This window comes from Anomaloglossus baeobatrachus, chromosome 11, assembly GCF_048569485.1.
Source record: "Anomaloglossus baeobatrachus isolate aAnoBae1 chromosome 11, aAnoBae1.hap1, whole genome shotgun sequence".
NCBI classification, from domain to species: Eukaryota; Metazoa; Chordata; class Amphibia; order Anura; family Aromobatidae; genus Anomaloglossus; species Anomaloglossus baeobatrachus.
This window is the reverse complement of record NC_134363.1, coordinates 81,686,521-81,709,535: the sequence shown is the minus strand read 5'-3', so window position 1 is coordinate 81,709,535 and position 23,015 is coordinate 81,686,521. Positions and strand designations below refer to the sequence as shown.

General features: G+C 46.7%; 1 protein-coding gene and 1 pseudogene across 1 annotated transcript in view; both read left to right on the top strand.

Annotated features, from left to right (window-relative positions):
* LOC142256875 (myocardin-like) overlaps positions 1-23,015 on the top strand; it is a 190,415-nt gene that overhangs the window by 149,907 nt on the left and 17,493 nt on the right. Inside the window, exons 6-9 of the mRNA XM_075328824.1 lie at positions 16,746-16,903; positions 17,009-17,134; positions 18,564-18,814; positions 18,932-19,097. Of these exons, the coding sequence (XP_075184939.1) occupies positions 16,746-16,903; positions 17,009-17,134; positions 18,564-18,814; positions 18,932-19,097 (701 nt within the window). The remainder of the gene's footprint in view (positions 1-16,745; positions 16,904-17,008; positions 17,135-18,563; positions 18,815-18,931; positions 19,098-23,015) is intronic.
* On the top strand, positions 113-5,270 carry LOC142256670 (RNA-binding protein FXR1 pseudogene; annotated as a pseudogene).

Genomic DNA, 23,015 nt, shown 5'->3' with positions numbered 1-23,015 from the left:
GTCAGACAGCGATGTCCTACACAAGAAAGAGGTATCAGAAACTGAACTGACACATTGTAACGACAGACATCAGCAGGGTGAAATGTCAAAAAATGAGCCAACCAAAGCAGTAATGGTGGTGTCTCCTATAGATTCCAAGCATGAAGCAGAAGGTCTGTCGGACAAGAGCACTGTGGGAGGTGAAATCCTAGAGGGTAATACAGGACAAGGAATCCTGGAGAAAGTTGGTGAAGTACAAATCCATAGAGGTCATGGTGAGCAGACCGGTAAATTACCCAGTGTTGGGGTGATGAAGGGTGAAAACGGGGCCAAAGGTCTAAGAGGAACAGAGTACCACGCTGAAGGGTGTGACACCCTTGCAGAAAAAAAGAGGACTGAATGTGACACTGCAGAGACCCGCAAGGAAGTTGAAGGTAACGCAGTGAAGACCCAAGAGACAGCTGGTGCTGCAGAAGTGAAAAGAGTCTCTGATGAGGTGAAGTCTGGACCAGAGGTCTTATCAGGAACTGATAGCCTGAGTGACCTGCCTGGTAAGACCAAGATGGAAGACATAGAGATTGTCTTGGTTAAGAAGAGTAGCAAACCCAAAGGCTCTGAGGCTGGAGCTGAACCGGAAGAGTGTGTAACTCAAGAGGTGGAGCCGTGCATGAGAGAAAAAGATAGATGCAAGAGACCAAAGGAATGGTCTAATTTCCTTGAAGGTCAAGAAACCGGTCCATTCTTTAAATGCATGGTAGATGTGCCCGAAGACCTAAGAAAAGCCTGTGCCCATAAGTCGATGCATGAGACGTTTAAGAAGGCTGTAGGGGCCTGTGAAGTGTACTTTGCCCCAGAGACTTGTCGGTTGGTGGTGTGCTCTGCCAGTAATGTCACAAAGAAGCGGGTGGCTATCCTGAGTGACATGCACCTGCAGTGTTTTCGCACGAAATGGCTCATCTCGGCACAGATGGAAGAAGACACCAGACGCTTGGAGTGTATGAAGCAGCTCACTGCAGAATTTCAGGAAGTTGTGGTGGTGAAGAAATCATTAATTGGGCTCGCATTAAGAGCGCTGAAAAGTAACATTCAGCAAGCCAGGCAGGTTCCAGGTATTACAGCGATTGAATTAGAAGAGCACAGTGGAACATTCCAAATCTATGGGAAAACTGAAGAAGCAGTGAAAACAGCTCGAAGGCTGTTGGACTTTGTGGAAGAGGTCACACAAGTGCCCAGAGAACTTGTCAAGAAACTGATTGGCAGAAATGGAAGAGTCATGCAGGAGATGGTTGATACATCCGGTGTGACGAGAGTAAGACTTAAGGTTTATCATAAAGCCAGGTTACCCTGTGAAGTTGGTATGGTTCCATGTGTCATGGCGGGAACAAAGGAGTGTGTTGAAAACGTACGAGTTCTCCTAGAATACCGCCTGGGATACCTGGAAGAACTAAAGCAAATGGATCTTGAAAGACAGAAGATTGCAGAGACACTTTGTCAAGTGAGTTTGAGGTCACGACCGCTTTCGGGCCAGGGCCCAGAGAAGAAGTGTGGTCCACCTGATGAACGTGTTGCCTTCACTGGCAAGGAAAGTAGGTCCTGTAGGGAAAGGAGCCAAGGTCATAGAAGACCTACCTATAAATCAGGCTATGGCACAGACTCTGAAGGGTCCAAGCCCTCTAAGACAAAATCTGAAAGAAAAGATGGAGGGAGTGACTGGTCCATAGCCAAAAGTGGTGGTGGGAAAAGGCGGAGATGGAAAGGTGACCTAAGACGTCATAAGAGAAGAGGCCATAGTAGATTGGCAAACAGAGAGTGTGCAGGGTCTAGTTGTGGGAGATCTCCTGTCGGCTCGGTTGTGAGGTACCTGGACAAGAGCCCCTCTAGTGGACTGGTTAGCGCGGAGTCAGGCCGCACGGTAGTTTTGACTGATGGGGTGTCTCACTACCACACTGACCGTTGGAGACAGTTATGGAACGATATGTCGGACCGGCGGACGTGTCTGAGAAGAGGGTTCACTGAGGAGGGTTTGGTGACAGTGGCGGATGGTCGGTCAGGAGCAGAAACTCCAAGTTTTCGTAGAGGGCCCATTCGACTGGTAGGGTATGGTTTCCCTAATGCCCTGTCTCAGGGTCACTGTAGGTTGTCGAGTGTTCCACCCTACAAGTTGGAACAGAGGGGGGGGATATGTAAGGATGCAATGTGGTAGATGGCCGGTATGTGTCACAGAGGGGGAAATCCTCTGTGATCTGAACCTGGAATGTTTCTCTGGGACTTGTAGTTCCATGAGGATTGTTGTACACATTCAGGGCTGGGTTCATGGGATGGTCAGAAGTGATGGGCGGGACTGACCATCCACATACCTCCCATACGTAGGTGTGTCTCATGGGATTTAATGGAGCTGTCGTTTGTCACATGATCTCTGTGTGCTGGTGGGAGCCATCTTGGTTGGAGCACATGTGCAGGAGATCCTGTGCATACAGAGCTAGTGAGGGCTCTGAAATGTCAGGGAGCTGCAGAATCCACTGAGGCTGTGAGGAATTGGAACGTGTCCATGGGCCGGGATGTTGAGCCCAGTGTGAGAGTCTCCCTGGACTGGATGGAGGCAGACTGACAGCCTGCAAACCTACTGGCAGGTAACACCCCAGAAAGGGGACTATACTGGCTGATGCCAGAGAATGAACTGTATGAACAATCAGCAGTTTAAACAGACAGTGAGACATTGTCCTGCGGGAAAGTGGCTGTGGCCCATTACACTGCGTGGTTTATGAGGATGTGAATAAATCACCGAGATTCTTTAAGTGACAAAGTGCTTGTGTGTGTCTTGATCCCGCTGCCAGACGTGTGCCCCAAGACGTTCAGGGCCCAGGTAGTCACAGGCTGCATTCTCCACCCATTGAAATCAATGATGTGGGTCAAAAATAAATTGTGTGTATTACATTTATGAAATCTCTTAGCTTTTGCTGGTACTGTAAAAATCAGCTTTTAATTTGCATAACACTCATGAAAAAACACAGCAAAAAAATGCAGCAGAAATGCAACATATGAACGTAAACTTGATAGCCATCTCTCACCATATTTCATCATATTAATTTAAAAGAGGAATTGCAATATACCCTGGAAGCCAAGTAGGGCCTGAGACTAACTTTTTGCATGATTTTAAAAAGAGGGGGAGCCCTACAGTGGTGAAGCCTATGCACTAAGTACAAGTAAGGCCTAGTAAAAATGTAAAGGAGGCACTCCAATACCCCCTGGAAGAGATGTTGAGGAGGGCCTCTGAAAACATTTTTTTACCATTTGGAAGGCATGGGATTCCTACACTGGTAAAACGTATGTGCAAGAGCTGTCAAAAATTAGATGGAAGCCCTCCAGTACACCCTGGGAGAGATGTAGAAGAGGGCCTCAGTAAATGTTTTTCCATTTGGAAGGTGTGGGATAACTAGGTGGGTAAATCGTATGCTCTATATGCACAGGCTGTCAATTAGAAGGAGGCACTCCAATACAGTCTGTAAGAGTTGTAGAAGAGGGCCTAAGAAAACATTTTTTTTTTTTTTTTGGAAGGAGTGGGACTCCTAGACTGGCAAAGCCTATGCACTATTTGCAAGGGGTCAAAAACATTTACACCTTGCGGGTATATATACAGGGTGGACCATAAGTATGGATACACCCTGATAAAATTGAAGTGGTTGCTGATATCACCTTACCATTTGTGGCATAATAGTACATGAGAGGGGCAAAATATTTGAGGCCAGATGACGCCCATGGCGGCCATCTGCAAAGCCGCCATTTTGAATTCCACTTTACTTTTTTCAATGGGAATGGGTCATGTGACACATCAAAAACATAGATAATTGCACAATAAAAACAATAGTGTGCCCATTTTTAACGTAGCTTTATTCATTATCGAGTTATTGACAAGTTTGTGACATGGAGCAAAGACAGTAACCCACTAAAGGATGTGCTCAAAGTGCTGCCCATTGTGTTGAATTGTCAACATAATTCTCTTCTCCCACTCTTGAGCAATACCGTAGATCCAGGATCCACGATGTTGGGCACCTGAAATAAAGGATACAGGAGGCCTGTGGTAGCATTTCTTCTGTGGTATTGCTCTTGGTGTGTCAAGGCAGCACAGGCCACCATATCCTGTTCCTCCTCCTCCTCCACAAGACCTCATTGTCTACTCCCCTCTCATCTTTTCTTCTCACAATCGCATACAAGATTTTTCCCATGGCTCCCTCATACTCTTGAACTCTCTATACCAACACATCAGACTCTCCCCTATTGTGCAAACCTTCAAAAGGAACCTGAAGACCCACATATTCCGACAAACCTACAACCTGTAGTAACCCTCAGTCCCCCAAATTATCGCATGATCCGCTCTATGCTCACCTACAGTATCCTCAATCCCTTTCCTTTAGACTGTGAACCCTCGTGGCAGGGTACTCTCTTCTCCTGTACCAGTCTGCGCCTTGAAATGTTCACAATTATTGTACTTATCCATGTGTAACACCGCGGGGTCGAGGGGTTTTCCACCCGACACGTCGCCGGGCTGGGGATGCAGATCATCTGCATTGTCACGGGCTGGCCTGGCTCAGTTTCGTGACCCCGAGACGTACAGGAGAGAGGGAAGGTGGTGGATGAGAGGAAGGATGGTGAATGGGAGTGGTAGTGACAGTTGGGTAAGTTTTTTAGATCGTGACGCCACCTGTGCTATGCGGCCAGGGATGGGCTGCCGCTGCGGGTGCTGCTCTCCGGGACTGATGGTGAAGGGGGTGGTGGTAGTCGCCGTTGGTGCCACAGCTCTGGGCGACGGCATCGGTAAAGGAGAGGCAGAGGCAGGGGCTGCGCCTCCAGGTCTTTTACTCACAGGTAGTTCAGGCTCTGCCCCAGAGTACCGATCTATGCCACGATGGGCTCCAGCTAATCCCGGAAAGTCGGCAGTCACTGCCGGTGCCCATGAAAGTCTTTCTAGTGAGGTGTCCCTCGGTTGCTATCCGGAACCCGAGCCGAGTGTTATGATGGCTGACGGTTTTGCAAATAAAATTAATAACTGGATTTGCAAACGTAGCCTGGGATCCACAGTGCAGCGAGATAGCTGCTGCTAAAAAACCCAAAGAGCAAGGCAGATCTAGCGACAAAAGTTATAACTAATATACCCTAGCACTCCCTGTGTTACACCCCACAGGAAAGAGGGAAAACTGGCAATAACCCCTGTTAGCGGCACAGGGGATATGCAAATTAACAGAGTCTCTGTAACCTCTGTTGGTACTCACAGAGGCTACGCAGTAGGGGAATGAAGAAACGTAGGCAAAAGAACACCTTGCTATATGTGTTCCCACACAGGTGAACCACTGGAAAGTGGAGTAACCCTCACTATCTGGGTAGTGGTGCGTGCGATACCTGCCTAGCAGTCTGCTCTAGTTGCGAAGTAACCCTCTCGCCGAAGCCAGTCTGCAGTCTTGCAGAGCACCTGCCTAAGCTGCCTGAACTAGTTGTGGAGTAATCCTCTCAAAGGAATCAGGCAGCGGTGAGCACAGAATCTACCTAAGCGACCTGCACTAGTTGTGGAGTAACCCTCTCACAGGACTACAGGTCACGGTATAGCAGAAGCTAATAGCAGATGTGCACGTGGAGCCAAGATGGCGGGCGTCCACACACATTTACCAGCAAACAAAGGATGATCAGAGCACACTGCCATGCTTGTAGCTGCACTATTTAAAGGCTAAGCCACGCCCCAGCCGCATCACCGATAATGTCACCCGCCGGCCAATAAGATGGTGACACATCGACAGGTCTGCTGATGCTAGACCACCAATCATGACCCGCCACGTCACGGACATGCTCAGTGCCGCGAATTTCAGACAAACTCTGGAGACCTTGTTTTCCACAACTGAGCATGCTCCACAGCATTCACTATGCTGTCAGGAACAAATTCTCCACTAAGATCCTGGATATCACTTGTCCAGGCTGGGTGATGGGTTTAACAGAGAAGCTAAGTAGCTGTTCTGGTGGCCAAAACTGAATGGGAGACCATTGGAGCCAAAGCTGCCCTGGACTCAGCTTCAGAACCAGAAACAACCCAATGCCTAACACCGTCTCCAGCTCCAAGCCATGGGTCCTACAAAGAAAGAGACACACCAAACTCCCATTGTCTGTGCGAGATGTTATCTCAAGCTTTGCCCAGGAAAGGTCTGTGGTAGTGAGAAGGTTGCACCTACTTCTACCCAAAGTGGTGTCCACCCCCAGTGGTTGTCCTAGCGACTGGGGAAGTCCCATGCTTTGTGATGGCTAACCACCCTGTCTGCCCTAGTCCAAACCTCTGGGGGAAAGCACCTTACTGTTGTATATGTGTGGTTTTGTGATGGCACCGACAGTTAACCCCCTCCTAACCCAGGATAGATATTACCCCTGAAAAGTGGTGTAATACCTTGTGGCGCCTGAACCCCAGGGGCACCACTTTCCCCAGTGGCAAATGGCAGCACTTCGGAGCTGCAAAGTTTTACAGGAATCACCGTATTTTGTTATGCATTAAACCAAACAACATTGCTTCCCTTTTTGGGAGCCACAGCAAATAAAACATTTCAAACATTTGAATTTTTTTTTCAGACAGGTCAGCAGGTCATATCAATTTTTCAAAGTGCAGCATTGTATATCAACATTAAGTTTAACTTTTTCTTATGCAAGAAAACATTTACTATTACTCTTCCTTTACTGCTGCTTCTGGAGATGGCTGTACCAGGGAACTGGTCCCAGCCCCTTTGTTCTGGACACTCATGGGACAGCCCTTTGCAAAATGTCCTGCTTTATCACAACGGCGACAGATGGGCTGCCCATGTGTAGTATACCGATCAGGAACTTGGGACAACGGGTTCTTGCCGCTTTATCACCAGGGAAGGTCAGAAGGTCATCAGCACCAGAAGCCAGTTCAATGGATTCCAGTTGCTGAGTCCCTGGTTCGGTCTGCATTACCTTGATCAGAATAGCCATGCTTTTACTCAGTTCCAAAATCTGGAGTTGCAGTTCAAATAAGCTGTACAGTCTATCCTGGAAAACAGTTCCCGCTCTTGGCTGAAGACACAGGGTTTCCTGGTAATTTTCCTGGCACTTTCCTGGCTCTCTTTGCAATGCTTATCTGGGCTCCGCCCACGAAAACTCACCTCTTTTTTACCGCTCTTTGTGAACAATGACGTCTACTGATTTTTCTAATACACCACACACAGTCCATAAACAGAAAGTTCAATAGGCGCACAGTACCCGGTTGTTGCGGGTACGAGTATCCTGTTTGTGATGCCAAATATAACACCCCGGGGTTGAGGGGTTTTCACCCGACACGTCACCGGGCCGGGGGTGCAGATCCTCTGTGTCATCATGGGCTGGCCTGGCCTGGTTTTGTGACCAAAAGACGTACAGGAGGGGAGGAAAGGCAGTGGACGGGAGGCACGATGGAGGATGGGGGTTGTAGTGACGGTTAGGGAAAGTCTTTTATGATCGTGACACCACCTGTGGTACGCGGCCCATCCCGCTGAGGGTACTGCTCTCTGGGGCTGATGGTGAAGGTTGCAGCCGGGATGGTGTCGCTCCCGACAGGCAGAGCGGGGTTACCCCATGGAGGAGGATGGAGGACGGACGGGGGTGGTGGTAGTCCCCATTGGCGCCGCAGCGCTGGGCGACGGCACTGGTAAAGAGGCAGGGGCTGCAGTTCAGGGTCTTTTACTCACAGGTGGTTCAGGCGCTGCCACAGAGTACCGATCTCTGCCACGATGGGCTCCAGCCATTCACGAATAATCGGCGATTACCGCCGATGCCCATGAAAGTCTTTCTAGTAAAGTGTCCCTCGGTTGCTATCTGGAACCCAGGTCAAGCCTCCAGCTCCAAGCCACGGGTCCCACGAAGAGAGAGAAACACTAAACTCCCATTGTCTGTGCGAGATGTTATCCCAAGCTGTGCCCGGGAAAGGTCTGCTGTTGTGAGATGGTTGCGCCTACTTCTACCCCAAGTGGTGCCTGCCCCCAGTGGTTGTCCTAGTGTCGTGGGCGGCGGGGCGCTGCGCTCGCTAACGCTCGGGTCCGGCGCTGCTGCTGCTCGGTGGCTCGAGTGGTGGGCCGGATCCAGGGACTCGAGCGGCGCTCCTCGCCCGTGACTGAAAAGGGGGGTGGTTTGTTTAGGGATTTAGTCCGTGACACCAACCACGGGTTGTGGTGAAGGTGGGCACCACCGCTGCTGGTGACGGGGATCTCGGGAGCGATGGTAGGGAGCAGCTGGCATGTTGTTTTCCCCCTCCGTGGGTAGGGGTCGGTGGTCCCGGGGCCCGGTGGTGTGACGGGGAGGCAGAGTCGGTGAGGTGCAGGGTTGCAGGGACAGCGTGGCGCGGTGCCGGATGGCACGGATGTACTCACTCAGACAGAAAGTCACAAAGTCTCCGGTAAACCAAATGGCTGGATGGACGGATCCCGCAGCCGTCTGCAGTGTCTCTCCCCGGACAGGTGATGGCGGCTGTCTTTCCCTGCACCTATGTGTACTGTCTTGACTATGATGGGTTCCCAACGGTAGTCTGCTCCCCGGTGTATGGATGCCGGAGGAGCCCGTTTGCCCGCAGTTGCTGGCCCTTGGGTCTCTAGCCTTTGTCGGTAGCTGTATACCCTCACGGTGCGGACGGTTGCCTTCTAACGGGTCTTTGGTTGTTAGGAAACCCCTGGGGTTCCTGTCACACTCGGAGTTGACTGTTGACGGCGACTCCAAGCCTAGTCGGGGTCCGATGGCCATGCCTGTGTGTGCTAGCTTCACTTCGCTGCCCGGTCAGTATCGGCGGGCCACCGCCCGACCCCGGTCCTACGGTTCCGCGTTGATCCACCACTCCTGCAGACGGCCACCACCGTCTGCCAACCTTGCTGTCAGTGCCTGGGCCACAAACCCAGACACTCTCCACTTCACTCCTCTCACTTCAACCTCCAAGACTAAACTGCTTGCTTTTCCCGCCTCCAGGCCTGTGAACTCCTCAGTGGGTGGGGCCAACCGCCTGGCTCCGCCCCACCTGGTGTGGACATCAGACCCTGGAGGAAGGCAACAAGGATTTTGTGTTTGGCTAATGTAACTGCCTAGGGTGGTGGGGGTATGTGTGTGTTACCTGTGACGACCTGGCTAATCCAGGGCGCCACACTAGCGACTGGGGAAGTCCCATGCTTTGTGATGGCTAATCACCCTGCCTGCCCTAGTCCAACCCCCTGTGGGAAAGCACCTTACTATTGTATATGTGTGGTTTTGTGAAGGCACCGGCAGTTAACCCCCTCCTAACCTGGGATAGATACTAACCCTGATAAGTGGTGTAATACCCTGTGGCACACATGTATGCCCCTTTTTAACAAGTAAAGTGCCATGGAATAAATGGTGCTATAATAAAAATTACACAATCTGTACTGAGAAAATGAGAATAGGCTGGGCTGGTTGGTATCACCCTGTTTACATTCTTCCTCAAACTCCACCTGGTTAGCATGCAAAGATTTCTCTTTAATTGTTAGCCGTAAACATTTCAGTAAATTCCGAAGTGGAATAGTTACACTGATAATGGCGTTTTTGCCGCTCACTATCTTGTTTGATTCCTCAATGTTTTGGAGAACCTGACGGATTTCAGACATCCATAGTCACTTGTGGGTTCTTATGTGTGGCAGCTGTCTGGAATACCAATGGGTATGTTGTAGCTGGTATTCAACTACCACCTTCTGCTGCTCACAAAGCCTTGCCAACATATGTAATGTTGAGTTCCAGTGCATGGGCAGGTTGCAGATCAGTTGGTGAAGTTGCACTATAGCTTGCATAAATGGGTATACACGTGGCGTATCTTGACAACTAGCTCAAGCAAATCTGGGAAGATTTTCAGAAAGCGATGAACCATCAATTTGAGCACATGGGCCAGGCACGGTACAAGTGTGATGCCCTGGACTAGCCAGGTAGTCACAGATAGCGCCCCGCACAACACCAGTCCCTTATTAAGTAATACCAGCCAAACCATAAACCCTAGTCACCGCCCTCTGAGCTTGATGGACACACCAGGGGGCGGAGCCAGGCAGGCGGTTGGCCATGCCCTCCTAAGAGTTCAGAGAGCCAGAGGCGGGAAAGTAGAGGAGTGTAGAGATTAGAGAGTGAAGTTGGAGTTTGGAGTGAGAGAAGTCTGACAGGTGCCGGGGTTGTAGCCCAAGCACCTTTGGCTAGGAGGAAGACTGTGGCCTAGCCTGCAGGAGCTGGGAAGACGGCTCGGTGGAACTGTGGTGGACCGGGACAGGGTAGTGGCCTGCCGGTACTGACCCGGGGAACCCACTCGGAAACCGGAGCACAAGGAGGTACTTAGACCCTGAAACGAGGTCCAGAAGCCACTGGACTAAGTTAAATTGACTGATTGCGGTCTGGACTATAGGTCCTTTCCCACCCAAGTCCCGACTGAAGACAACAGCCCACCGAGGGGGATAAAAAGCCACCGCACAGGCAGAGAGATCCCACGGGCCAGCCTCTGCGGGCAAACGGGATCCTCCAACATATACAAAGCTGGGGAGCGGACTCCCGTCGCTGAAGCACAGGCAGTCCAAATACACTACACGGTGCAGGAGAAAGTCCAAGACCACCGAACTGGGTGGGGGACCAGACGCAGCCGACTGCGGGCACCGACCACCATCAACTTTGTTTACCAGAAACTTGTGTGTGTCAATAACTGTGAGTACAACAGTGCCGTCCGGCCGCGCACCGCCCTGCACCGCCCAGCGCTCCCCAACGGGTCCCGGGCCACCACCCCTGCCCACGGAGGGGTTAACATTCTGCTGCATCACCATCTGCCCCGGGTGCCCAGTAACTGCAGCGGTGGTGTCCACCTTCACCACAACCCATGGGTGGCGTCACAAACTGAAACACGGCTCCGGCCGTACACCTACCTACCACCCCCCTAAGTAGCGCCAGCACCCTTTCAGAGCAAAGTGACCCCGGGTCCGGAGACGCTCGAGCCACCCACCAACGAGCCCGGATCCGAGCGGCTCGGCGGTAGCCGAACGCAGGGTGGTACACATGTGGCAGCTTGCCAACTTTCAGAGCCATCACCAGGTCATGGCTATTATCACACATGACCATGCCTGATTGTAGGTTCAGTGGCGAGATCCATAAATCTGTCTGGTCTGTTAGACCTTTCATCAACTCTATGGCTATGTGCTGTTTGTCAAATATAAATGTGAGTTTCAACAGAGTCTGTTGCTGCTTCACTGAGGCAGTGCTTCCAGCCAACGACTGATATAGGCGACAATTTGGAGATGGGGATGAGGAGGAGGAGTAGGTGCAGGAACTAGTATAGGAGGTGGAGGGAACCTTGATGTGTTTGTTGTTTTCCCACAGCAGGCCCAGGTTACCCTGACCCATGGCCTCTGTGTGCACCACCATGAGCGGCACATCCACTTCCCCATCCCTTACATAATGCATTGTACATTTCAAATTAGGTATGCAGCTAAGAGTAGTATTATTAGCGAATAGAATATATTTGAATTAGCCCTTTAAAAGACTTTTGGGTTAACGATGCACTAGCAAGGACTGTCTATTTGCCACGATTGCCAAACTTTCCCTTCTAAAGCAACTCTCCCCACACTACATGCGGCTAAGAGTGGTATTGCTAGAAAACAGATTGCATTTGAATTAACCCTGAAAATGACTTTTTTGGTAATTTAGCAGCAGCAAAGTCTATAAGGCAATAATTCCTTCCAAGATGCCTCCAACACGCTATCCCTTTCCAGCAACTCTCTCTATACTTCCGCAGCCAAGAGGGGAATTATTAACCCTTTCATGACCTAGGACGTACCAGTATGTCCTAAATTATGAAGGCGTTTTCACCACCGGCAACTGCGGTGAGCTGATGGTGATTCCCACACATGTCTGATGATTTGAACAGCAGACATGTGTACCTCGCAGGTAGAGGTGGATCCATGATCCACCAGCACCTGTTAACCCCTTAGATCGCATTTTAAAAATGTGACAGCGCAATTTAAATGGCTGCAGTGGGGAACGCGCCTTTACGCATCTCCACCTTTCATACGAGGCCCCGTGACACGATCACAGGTTGCCATGGTAGCAACGGGTCATGTGATGACTCCTATTGCTATCATAACGTAGCTCCAGTTACCTCCGGGATAGCAGCAGCTGTAACAAAAACGCAGCATTTCAACAGAAAGCCTGCTGACCCTTATAGCCCACTAGGGGTCCTAGTAAAAGGAAAAAAAGTAAAAAAAAAGTTTTAAAAACTAATAAAAATGAAAAGTTCAAATCACCCCACATTCACCCCATTAAAAATTAAAGGGTTAAAAAAAAACATACCCATATTTGGTATAGCCGAGTTCAGAAATGCCTGATCTATCAAAAATATAAAATCAATTAATCTGATCGGTACACAGTGCAAAAAAATCCCAACAGCCAAAATTATTTTTTTTTTGCACAAAATGCAATAACAGGCAATTAAAATGTAGAATCTATGCAAAAATGGTACCATTAAAAAAGTCAGCTCAAGACACGAAAAGTAAGCCATCACTGAGCCCCATATCCCGTAAAGTGAGAATGCTACAGGTTGCAGAAATGGCGTAAAAACTGCGCCACTTTTTTGAGACATACTTCTGAATATTTTTAACCACTTAGATAAAAGTAAACCTGTACATGTTTGGTACCTCCAAACTTGTACCGACCTGAGGTATGGCACTGTCACATCAGTTTTACTATTGAACTCGGTAAATAAAGTACCGCTAAAACTATCGTGCAATCACACTTTTTTTTGCAATTTTTCCGCACTTGGAATTTTTTTGCTGTTTTCCAGTACACTATATGGTAAAACTCATAGTTTTATTTAAAAGTACAACTCATCCTGCAAAAATCAAGCCCCATATGGCGTGATTGAACGGAAAATAAAAAAATTACGGCTCCCGGAAGAAGGGGAGCAAAAAACAAAAATCATCTGAGGGTGAAGGGGTTAAAATATAACATACATTTGAATTAGACCTGAAAAGGACTTTTGGGTTAATGTAGCAGCAAGGACTAAGGAAAATCTATGTCTATATGTGACTAATGCCAAGCTTTTCTTTCTACTGCAACTCTTCCTATACTACATACAGCTAAGAGAGGTATTACTAGAGATTAGAATATATTTAAATTAGCCCAGAAAAGGACTTTTGAGTTAATGTAGCAGCAGCAGCAAGGACTCTAAGACAATAATCCCTCTAAGGCTGGACTCACACGAACGTGAGAGCATCGGATGCGATATGCTAATGACCCCCGGCTCAGGCTCTGCTGCGAGCATGAGCCGAGTGTCATGCAACTGTGACACGATCTTGCAATCGGGTCACAGCTTTGAAGCTGAGGGCGGTCGCTGCGGAGGAGAAGGAGGGATTAATCCCCCAATCTCATCCATTGTCAGCCTGTGCGTATATCGCACTGCACTGGGATAACATCCGAGTATAGTGAGATGTTTCTCTCACACCCTTTCACTTGATAAGTGTGAGTGATACGGCTCTCGCAGAAAATCGCAGCATGTTGCAACTTTTCTCGCATCCAGAATCTGGATGCGAGAAAAGCTAACTAACTGCTCTCCCTCATTGACTAACATTGGTCAGAGTGCAATGCGAGATTTTCTCGCATTGCACTCGTCCATTTTTCACGTTCGTGTCAGCGTGCTCTAATACACAATCCCTTCTCCAGCTGAAGCCTTCCCTACACAATTTCCAGGGTATGATGCATGAAGTATGGCATCACAGGGTATTATGTAGACCTGATGATGCAATGTGGCCGGCCAATCACATGGCTACGGTATTACCATGATTTTAAAGGGAATTGTCGCATGTTTATTTGCTGAGACATAGCCTTAAAACATGCCAGGGGGAGGACTCAAGCATAGCACCAGAGCACCATGATACTCGATCAAGTACTGAGCACCCCGATACTCGATCGAGTACCAAGCAGTACCAAGTATGCTTGCTCTTCACTAGAAATTATCCTACCATTCAAGGACCATGTGTTCAATCCAGCACAAATTTGCTGAATTGGCTGACATTTATCCAGTTTGCATACCAGCCTCGTGAGAATTAAGCTATCTATAGTTTAAGCTTAAAAGGGTTATTCACAAAATCAGAATGTGGTCTTATAATAACCTGCTCAAATAGTTGCTCAGTTGTGCCAATATAAGTAAATTATAAATCTGCCCTGGTTTGCACATACCTCCCAAATGATGCCCCTTTAGGATTTATTTACTAACTAATTGCCAATGTAAGCATCCCGCAGCTCCAAAGCTCTAAGTCAATCATAGGTATGCTGTGTCTCTCAGCTGATTTGTTGCCAACATAGGTCTTCTCTGGGACATGTCTGGAACTGAGCTGATTCTGATAGGGATGATATATTGAAAAGGGCAAGAGCCTCTCTCTGCATCACTATGCAGAAAGCTGATCCAAGGCAGCAACGATGTCCCTATGTGCTGGTAGACAATAGAAGCAATGTAATGCAAGATGGGGCTGTATATAGGGGTGCTTGAGAGGAGTAATATGGTATATTGCTGCATCAGGCTGTATAAAAGATGTTTAGAGGAATGATATACTTCAGTGCAGCATGGGGCTGCATGAATAGGAGTGGAATGATAGACTTCAGAATAGGGCTATATACATTGGCTGATAGAAGTGATATATCACAGCATATGTTTAAGTGTAGTGGGCGAAAAGGAGGGACATACTGTACTGCAGGATGCGGCTTTTTATAGTGTGTATAGATAAACAATATAGTTCAAGATGGGGCTGTATATAGGGGGGCTTAGAGTAATAATATACTGCAGAATGAGGTTTTATGTAGAGGAATGGAATGATATATTGAATGATGTGGTTATATCTAATGGACTGAAAGGATAGAGTTATGTATAGCGGGTTGAGAGCATCATATATTGCAGAATGGGACTATGTATAGAGATGACTGAAAGCTGTTATAAATCACAGGATTGGATTGTATATAAAGAGAGAGAGGCTGAGAAGAGTCGTGTTTGTTGCCTGCTGCTGAGAGATCAGTGATGTGAAATTCCAATTGCTGCTTTGCTGATCCATATGACAGAAGATAATCCTCTTTCATTTGCTTCATGAGATTATCATTTGCAGTTTTAAATCACTAATATCTCAGCAGGGGACAACAAACATAACTGTTCACTGCCTAGTAATTCCAAGATCCATTGTCGAGAAATGCATTCAATTTGATTTCTGCTACAAATGGCTAATAATGAAATAAAACCACACAGGCGCCAAAATAATGTAGACAGGAAAATATAAAATCGGTAATGGTCTGTACAAGGGCAGACAGGGAAGTGAAACATAAAGCTACTGTATGTTCACATATGGCTTTTTTGGTGTGTGTTTTTTTCCAGACCAAAACCTGATCTTGTGGCATGAAATCTCCTGTGAGTCATTTGCGTTTTTGGTGCGTTTTTTAGTGGCGTTTTTGCTGTGGATTTGGTGCAAATTTGCGGTGTTTTTTCTACAAAATAGGTTGCATCAATGAAAAAACATTGAAAAAACGCTGCAAAGAATTGACATGCTCATTCTTTGAAATCTGCAGCAAAAATACAGGTATTTGAGGAAACAGTCAGGAAAAAAGCTGCAGGTGTTTGTGAGTGTGTGCATGAGATTTCAGAAATCTCATAGACTGCTGATACTGTAAAAAGCAGCGTCTTATTAGCATGAGATTTGCATAAACCCAAGACAAAGCCGTAGCTAAAAGACGTAACAAAAGCGCACCAATAAAGACCTGTGTGAGGATAGCCGAATTTTACTCTTTGAGAAATCCTAATGCAAATATCAGCAGTTTGGCTAATCAGAAGAGGGATTTGAGTTTGGTGTACTGAAAAAAGCAAGTTCTCCTGGAAATCTAGATTTAGCAAATAATACTGCTCATTCAGCAATGTGAAGCTGGATGCATAGAGGAGCAGATAGAGATGAAAAAGACACAAGGTTACAAGAAAGAAACGTTATGTTGAGTTTAGTTTAAAAATGTTTATAATAAAGCATGCAGTTTCTGCTTTGTGAAAAATAATGGTATTGTGGCACTAAAGGGTGCTTTACACGCTGCTATCGCTAGCGATGTCGTGCGCGATAGCACCCGCCCATGTCGCTGTTTCGTCATGGGGGTGATCGCTGCCGTAGCGAACAATATCGCTACGGCAGCGTCACACGCACATACCTGCTTAGCGATGTAGCTGGAGACACCAAACAATCTCTCCTTTAAGGGGGCAGTTGGTTTGGCGTCACAGCGGCGCCACTAAGTGGCCGCCCAATAGCAGAGGAGGGGCGGAGATGAGCGGCCGGAACATGCCACCCACCTCCTTCCTTCCTCATTGCCGGTGGATGCAGATAAGGAGATGTTCGTCGTTCCTGCGGTGTCACATATAGCGATGTGTGATGACGCAGGAATGACGAACAACCAGTGGCATGCACCACCAACGATATTATGAAAAGGAGCGGCATGTCAACGATCTGCGATTTTTTTTTGACATTTTTGCGATCGTTGATCGTTGCTCCTTTTAGTCACCCACAACGATATCGCTAACGGCGCCGGATGTGCGTCACGAACACCGTGACCCCGACGATATATCGTTAGCGATATCATTGTGTGTAAAGTACCCTTAACTCTCTAAACACTAAAACAGTATCATATACTGCACATTCTTTTTCAGAAGAACAAAAATATGAGGGGAACCCTATCCAATTTTCCTTTACATAATACATATTCTCTTTTTAAAGATCAGGTCCAGATCTCTTCAACTTCTGGTACTTTTTCTTTTGATGATGACATCACCAACTCTTCTTCTTCTTCATCCACTTCTTCTTCACCTCGCTTTGCTCCTTCTCCTGGTCTTTCAGTTAACCTGTCCCCAACACCCACAAGCAATGCATTTCAGGTATGACTGTACTGTCAAACAGAAAAAACAGTATGGACACATTTTGATAAGCATAATATGAAATATAGTAGTAGTGTTAATATGATATCTGCCATATTTTCATAGTTGGATCTTCCTCAAATAATTGATGTGAACCAGCCAATTGCAGGAGCTATTGTGGAGGCTGACCCATTGGCAACCAATCGGGCAGTTATCCATCATTCAGCACAGGCTTCATCTGGAGTTCCTAAGGTAAGTGTTCTAGAAAACTCACATTTTAGTGGTGGCATGATGTGATATATTTTTGTTTTATGTTATAAATGTAACATACTTATGTCTGAAAAGAGCATTCAATATTTGACTACATTGTATAGTGACTGTATAATGCACATATAGTATGTACAATACTTCTCATTTAAATTGCAACACCAAAAAGAAAAAGTTCTGAAATTATGAAAATCACAGGATTTATAGACATGTTATTGATGTGCAAATTATGAAAACATGGAAATAACATTTTTAACCCCTTCACCCCTTGGGGATTTTCGTTTTTTCACTTTTGTTTGTTGCTCCCCTTTTTCCGAAAGTCGTAACCTTTTTATTCTTCCATCAATCTTGCTGTATGAGGGCTTGTTTTTTGTGGAATGAGTTGTACTTTTAAATAAAACCATGAGTTTTACTAGAAAATTGCAAAAAATTCCAACTGCGGTAAAATTGCAAAAAAGTGCGATTGCACGATTAGTTTTGAGATACTTTATTCAATATATTCCCTATATGGTAAAACTGATGTGTCGGTGTGATGTGTAAGGCTGGTACGAGTTTGTAGATATTAAACATGAATAGGTTTACTTTTACGTAAGAGGTTAAAATAATTCAGAAGTAGTTTGTCCCAGAAAAGTGGTGCACTTTTTGTGCAATTTTCTGTGACCCGTAGTGTTCTCATTTTTCAAGATATGGGGCTCAATTATAGCTTATTTTTTGCATCTAAAACTGACGTTGCTAATGGTATCATTCTTGTGCAGATTCTACTTTTTGATCACTTGTTATTGCATTTTGCATAACATTTGCAACAACCGAAAAACATAATTTTGGCGTTTGTAATTTACCGACCAGATTAATTGACTTCATATTTTGATAGATCGGGCATTTCAGCCGCTGCTCTGCCCGCTTTAACAGGAACTATGTCATAATAGTGACAGGAGTCATCACATGATTCGTCATTACCATAGCAACCATCGGCTCCCTGTGATCGCATCATGGGGCCTCCAATGGTGGTGGGGAAAGGCAATTTCTCTGCCGCGGCCATTTAAAAAGTGCTGTCATATTTTGACGATCTAAGGGATTAACAGGGATGGGTGGCTCGTGGATCCACCTGCACCTGATAGCCACACATGTCTGCTGTACAAATCTGCAGACATGTGCAGGGATCATCCCCGGCTCACTGCAGCAACTGGCAGTGATCACTCCTTCATGATTTTGGACATACCGGTACGTCCTCGGTCGTGAAGGGGTTAAAACATCTCAAATATTTATTATTAATTGTGAGCGCCACATATACAGAAGTACATGTAGTTATATGCATATCAGTATTAATAACTGACCCAGGGGAACTAAAAAGAGAACTATGCTTTAACAAACATAATATTGAAACATATGAACTGTATTGGTTTTGTTAATTAAGGTTCCAGTGAAATCATCTGACATGGGCAAAAGCCAAAGGCAGAAAAAACCCAAAGATTCTAAACCCAAGGTGAAGAAACTCAAGTATCATCAATACATTCCACCAGACCAGAAGGCAGACAGATCTCCGGTTGCAATGGATGCAGCGTATTCTCGGTTGCTCCAACAGCAACAGATATTCCTCCAGTTGCAGATCCTCAACCAACAGCAAAACCAAACCTTTTGTGTTCAAACAGTTCACCCTCTAACAAGGTATTTTTTTATTTTTTTTTAACAAAAATAAGGACATTTATGAAGAGATCAGAAAGTGTATTTACAATTTCCTATATATGATTGAATTCAAATTTTATTTTTCTCAATTTCTTTTAGTATCTCAGCTGAACAGGTGATTAGCTTTACTGGCACTACACAAGCTGGTGCACCCACCATAAATCTCTCATCTGCCTCTAGTACAGCTATGGCACCAGTACCCAATTCACCTACAAACGCTAATATGAAACCAGAGGTGTTGCCAGCAAACTTGGATGATCTCACAGTACGTGTAAAAGCATTTTCTCTAAATTTCTTCCATGTATTACCTAATATCTTATGTAATATTAAACAATTTACTCACTTGTGCATTGCTATCTATTGGATAAATGTGCAGAGGGCCCAAACTCTGTTTGTTTAAAATGAAAGGGACCCTTAAGGCCGCTTTACACGCAACGACATCGTTAACGAGATGTCGTTGGGGTGACGGAATTCGTGACGCACATCCGGCCTCGTTAGGGACATCGTTGCGTGTGACACCTATGAGCGACCGCTAACGATCAGAAATACTCACCAAATCGTTGATCGTTGACACGTCATTCATTTCCCAAATATCGTTGTTCATTTTGGACGCAGGTTGTTCATCGTCCCTGAGGCAGCACACATCGCTACATGTGACACCCCAGGAACGACGAACAACAGCGTACCTGCGTCCTCCAGCAACGAGGTGGGAGTGACCTTCATGCGGCTGCTCTCTGCTGATCATTGCTAGTGATGTCGCAGCGTGTAAAGCGCCCTTTAGTGTCTGCTAGTTTAGATAATTTTTTTATCCAACAGATGTTCCTGAACCTGTATAGTGAGAAATGTATTCAACCGATAGTGACTGAATAAACCAACATTGTATAAATTAGACATGAATCATGCATAAATAATATGCATATTAAAAGGAATCTGTCAGCAGGTTTTTGCTGTTTAATCTTAGTGTATCATATTATATAGCACAAGATTCTGATTCCATGGATGTATCACTTATTAGGCTATTTATTGTAGTTTAATACAGTGTTCTGTCAGCAGGAGATGAACACTGCTGGGCTACATCTCATGTTCAGGCCTGACCAGCTAATCTGTGTAAGCCCACTCTCACCACTGAACACAGGAAGGGGTGTGAGCGGAGTTATACGCAGAGCAGAAAACCTAACACTGCTACAACTACATCAGACAAAACAGTTATTCTATCAAAACTACAGCAACAGCCCAGTAAGTGATACATCCCTGGAATCAAGCTTTCTTGCACTATGTAATGCTGTCCTCTGATTACATAACCAAATCCTGCTGACAATTTCCCTTTAAATCTATTGCCGCTTAATTTTTTTTGTATAAGTGAACATGAGGCTCAAAATATACATAATTATGATAAAATTGCATAGCTTTTTTGCTACCTTACCATTCCATCTATCAAAAAGGAGCTTAATGTATCCAATTAGATACAGCACTAGACTGTAACTACCACCAGTACAACACTGCACATACAGATACACAACCCACCAGGCCTATAGTACCCTTACTTCCAGGTTAAGTAACCTTAGCTCTTATTTACACTTCTCCACAGGCATGGCAAGTTAGCTGGGAACTTAAGCCTGCTTTACACGAGATGACCGATCGTGCGATTTTTTTATCCGATGCGTCACGCCCATGTCTTTTTTTTTTTTTTGATCGCACATAGGTTGTTGTCTATGCGTCACATGTTTTGTTTTGATCAACGACCCAATAGTGATCAGCGATTTATTGATTGTCCATGGCAGCCATGCCAATGGCTTCACACATGTTTTGTTTTAGTTAATCTGTCTTTCGTAGGGGCGTTTTTATGTAAACTATACACCCCTCTGTGATGTTGTCTATAATCTATCACGCCCAGAACCTTGTTTTCCAGCACACTCCTGTCTTTATTTTTTGGCTGATTGGTTGGCTTTAATATAAATCGCCTCTCGTGCGTCCGTCCTTGTTGCCTCGTTTTTCCCTTGTATCTGCGAACATTTTTTCCTGGCATCCTTCTCTTGGAGAATTTTGTTTGTCTTGCATCAAAGGTTTGTTTTTTCTTTTTTTTAATTTTTTTTTTAAATGCTCTTTAGCCTTACTATATAAAAATGTTATACTTGTTAAAGGTTAATTTTTTTTTGGGTTGGTTTGTTTAATGTTAGGTTTCAATATTGTTTAAATTCTTTTTTGGTTAGGAAAAATGTTTTCCTTATTTTTGTAAATTTTTTTACCTTTATTCAATTGATATTGACATTTTATGTTGTTTTACAAAAAAAAAAAAAAGGGGCTAAAATAAAACTTACCACAAATACGGTTGCAAAAGGACAAAAGCAGAGGAATCCCGTAAAAAACAAAAACAAATAAGTAACACTGTACTATTATACACACTGCGCCAAGGCTACCCAGACTGGATGAAATTCAGAACACTAGCTCTGGCTTTTAATTCATGATTAGCAAATCAAAACGCATCAGCTACAACCAATCACAACATATTAGGCGTGTCTATTTAAAATAGCAACTACGCCCTGGACGCTGATGACGTTTCAAAAAACGACGAAGGATGATGAAAAGGAGTCACACTTATCAATGTGTCGTTCTGAAAGCCAAAAATAAACGACGTTATGGAAATAAACGACGAGTACACGATGGCCAATTTTATAACGATTATTGATCGTTTGGAATCGCCCGGAGGTGACACATGCAAAGATGTCGTTACGAACGGTGGAAGTGCGTCACGAAAACCGTGACCCGAACGATGCATCGCACAATAGATCGACTCGTGTAAAGCAGCCTTTAGATACCTGTTAGGGCCAGGTGGATGGGCAGACCCAGGAGGTGGATCCACTGGGCTGAACACCTCACCGAGGGCAAGGTGCCCGGTAGCCGGAGCACTACAGGTAGCAGGACAGTCCGTTCAGAGGAGTGTAGAAGTCCCTGGGACCACAGAGTCACTGAAGGTAGTCCGGGTGACGGAGCTCAGGTTCGGAGGCCGAGATGACGTCAGGCAGAGTCCGGAACCGACGGAGCGAGAAGACGGGTCACCACAGGGATCGGAGATGGTATTAACTTGACGGGATGGCAGACCGTCACCGTTCGGGGTTCGGGTATCGTCAGAACCGGTTGGCGAGGCAGGAGCGGCTCTAGGAGAGAGATAGGTAAGTATACCACAAAACACAAGGAGACCTGACTCCTAGCTTAGCAAAACACGAAGAACAGGCCACGCCCACTTGGAAAGGATCCCCCTATACACCCTGTACCTGATTCTTCAATATCCTGTTGGAGGACACTGGCCCTTTAAGAGAGGGTCAATGACCGCGCGCGCGCCCTAATGCGCATGCGCGAGGCCCGGGTGCCAGAAGTCACAGCAAGGAGCGGTGAGCAGGAGGCAGGAGAGCCGGGCTGGAGCAGAGCTGCCGACGGGCGCCAGGAGCGGGGACCGGGCCGCCTGGGGACCGCAGGTGATGGGGCCTGGAGGCTGTGGAGCGGGGGACGCCTGGCAGAGGAGCCGGGGAGCGAGGCAGGGGAGCCGGGGAGCGAGGCAGGGGAGCCGGGGAGCAAGGCAGGGGAGCTGGAGAGAGTGGCAGGGGACCCGGGGAGCGTGACAGTACCCCCTCCCCCACGCCCCCCTCCCCGCAACCGGGACATGAAGGCACGTATCAGGGCAGTACCCACATTCTCCTGGGGTTCCCAGGACCTATCCTCAGGACCATACCCTGCCCAGTCCACCAGGAAGAACTGTCGGCCCCGTACGGTTTTCATGGCCACGATATCCCTTACCGCATAGATGTCATCATCAGCAATAGGAGGAGGAGCAGAACTGGCAGCAGCGGAGAAGGGACCAAGGACAACCGGCTTGAGCAGGGAGACATGGAAGGAGTTGGGTATTCTCATCGTGGCCGGGAGCTGCAGATTGTAGGAGACCTCATTTATTTTGCTGAGGACTTTAAACGGCCCGATGTAGCGAGGACCCAGCTTGTATGATGGTAGCTTCAATCGGACGTACTTGGAAGCAAGCCAGACCAGATCTCCTGGAGAGAAACACGGAGGATCCAGACGCCTCTTGTCTGCGTGTCTCTTCATCCGCAGGGAAGCACGTCCAAGGGACGTCTTGACAGAGTCCCAAATTGTCGTAAAGTCACGGACTACAGCATCAGCAGCAGGGACATCC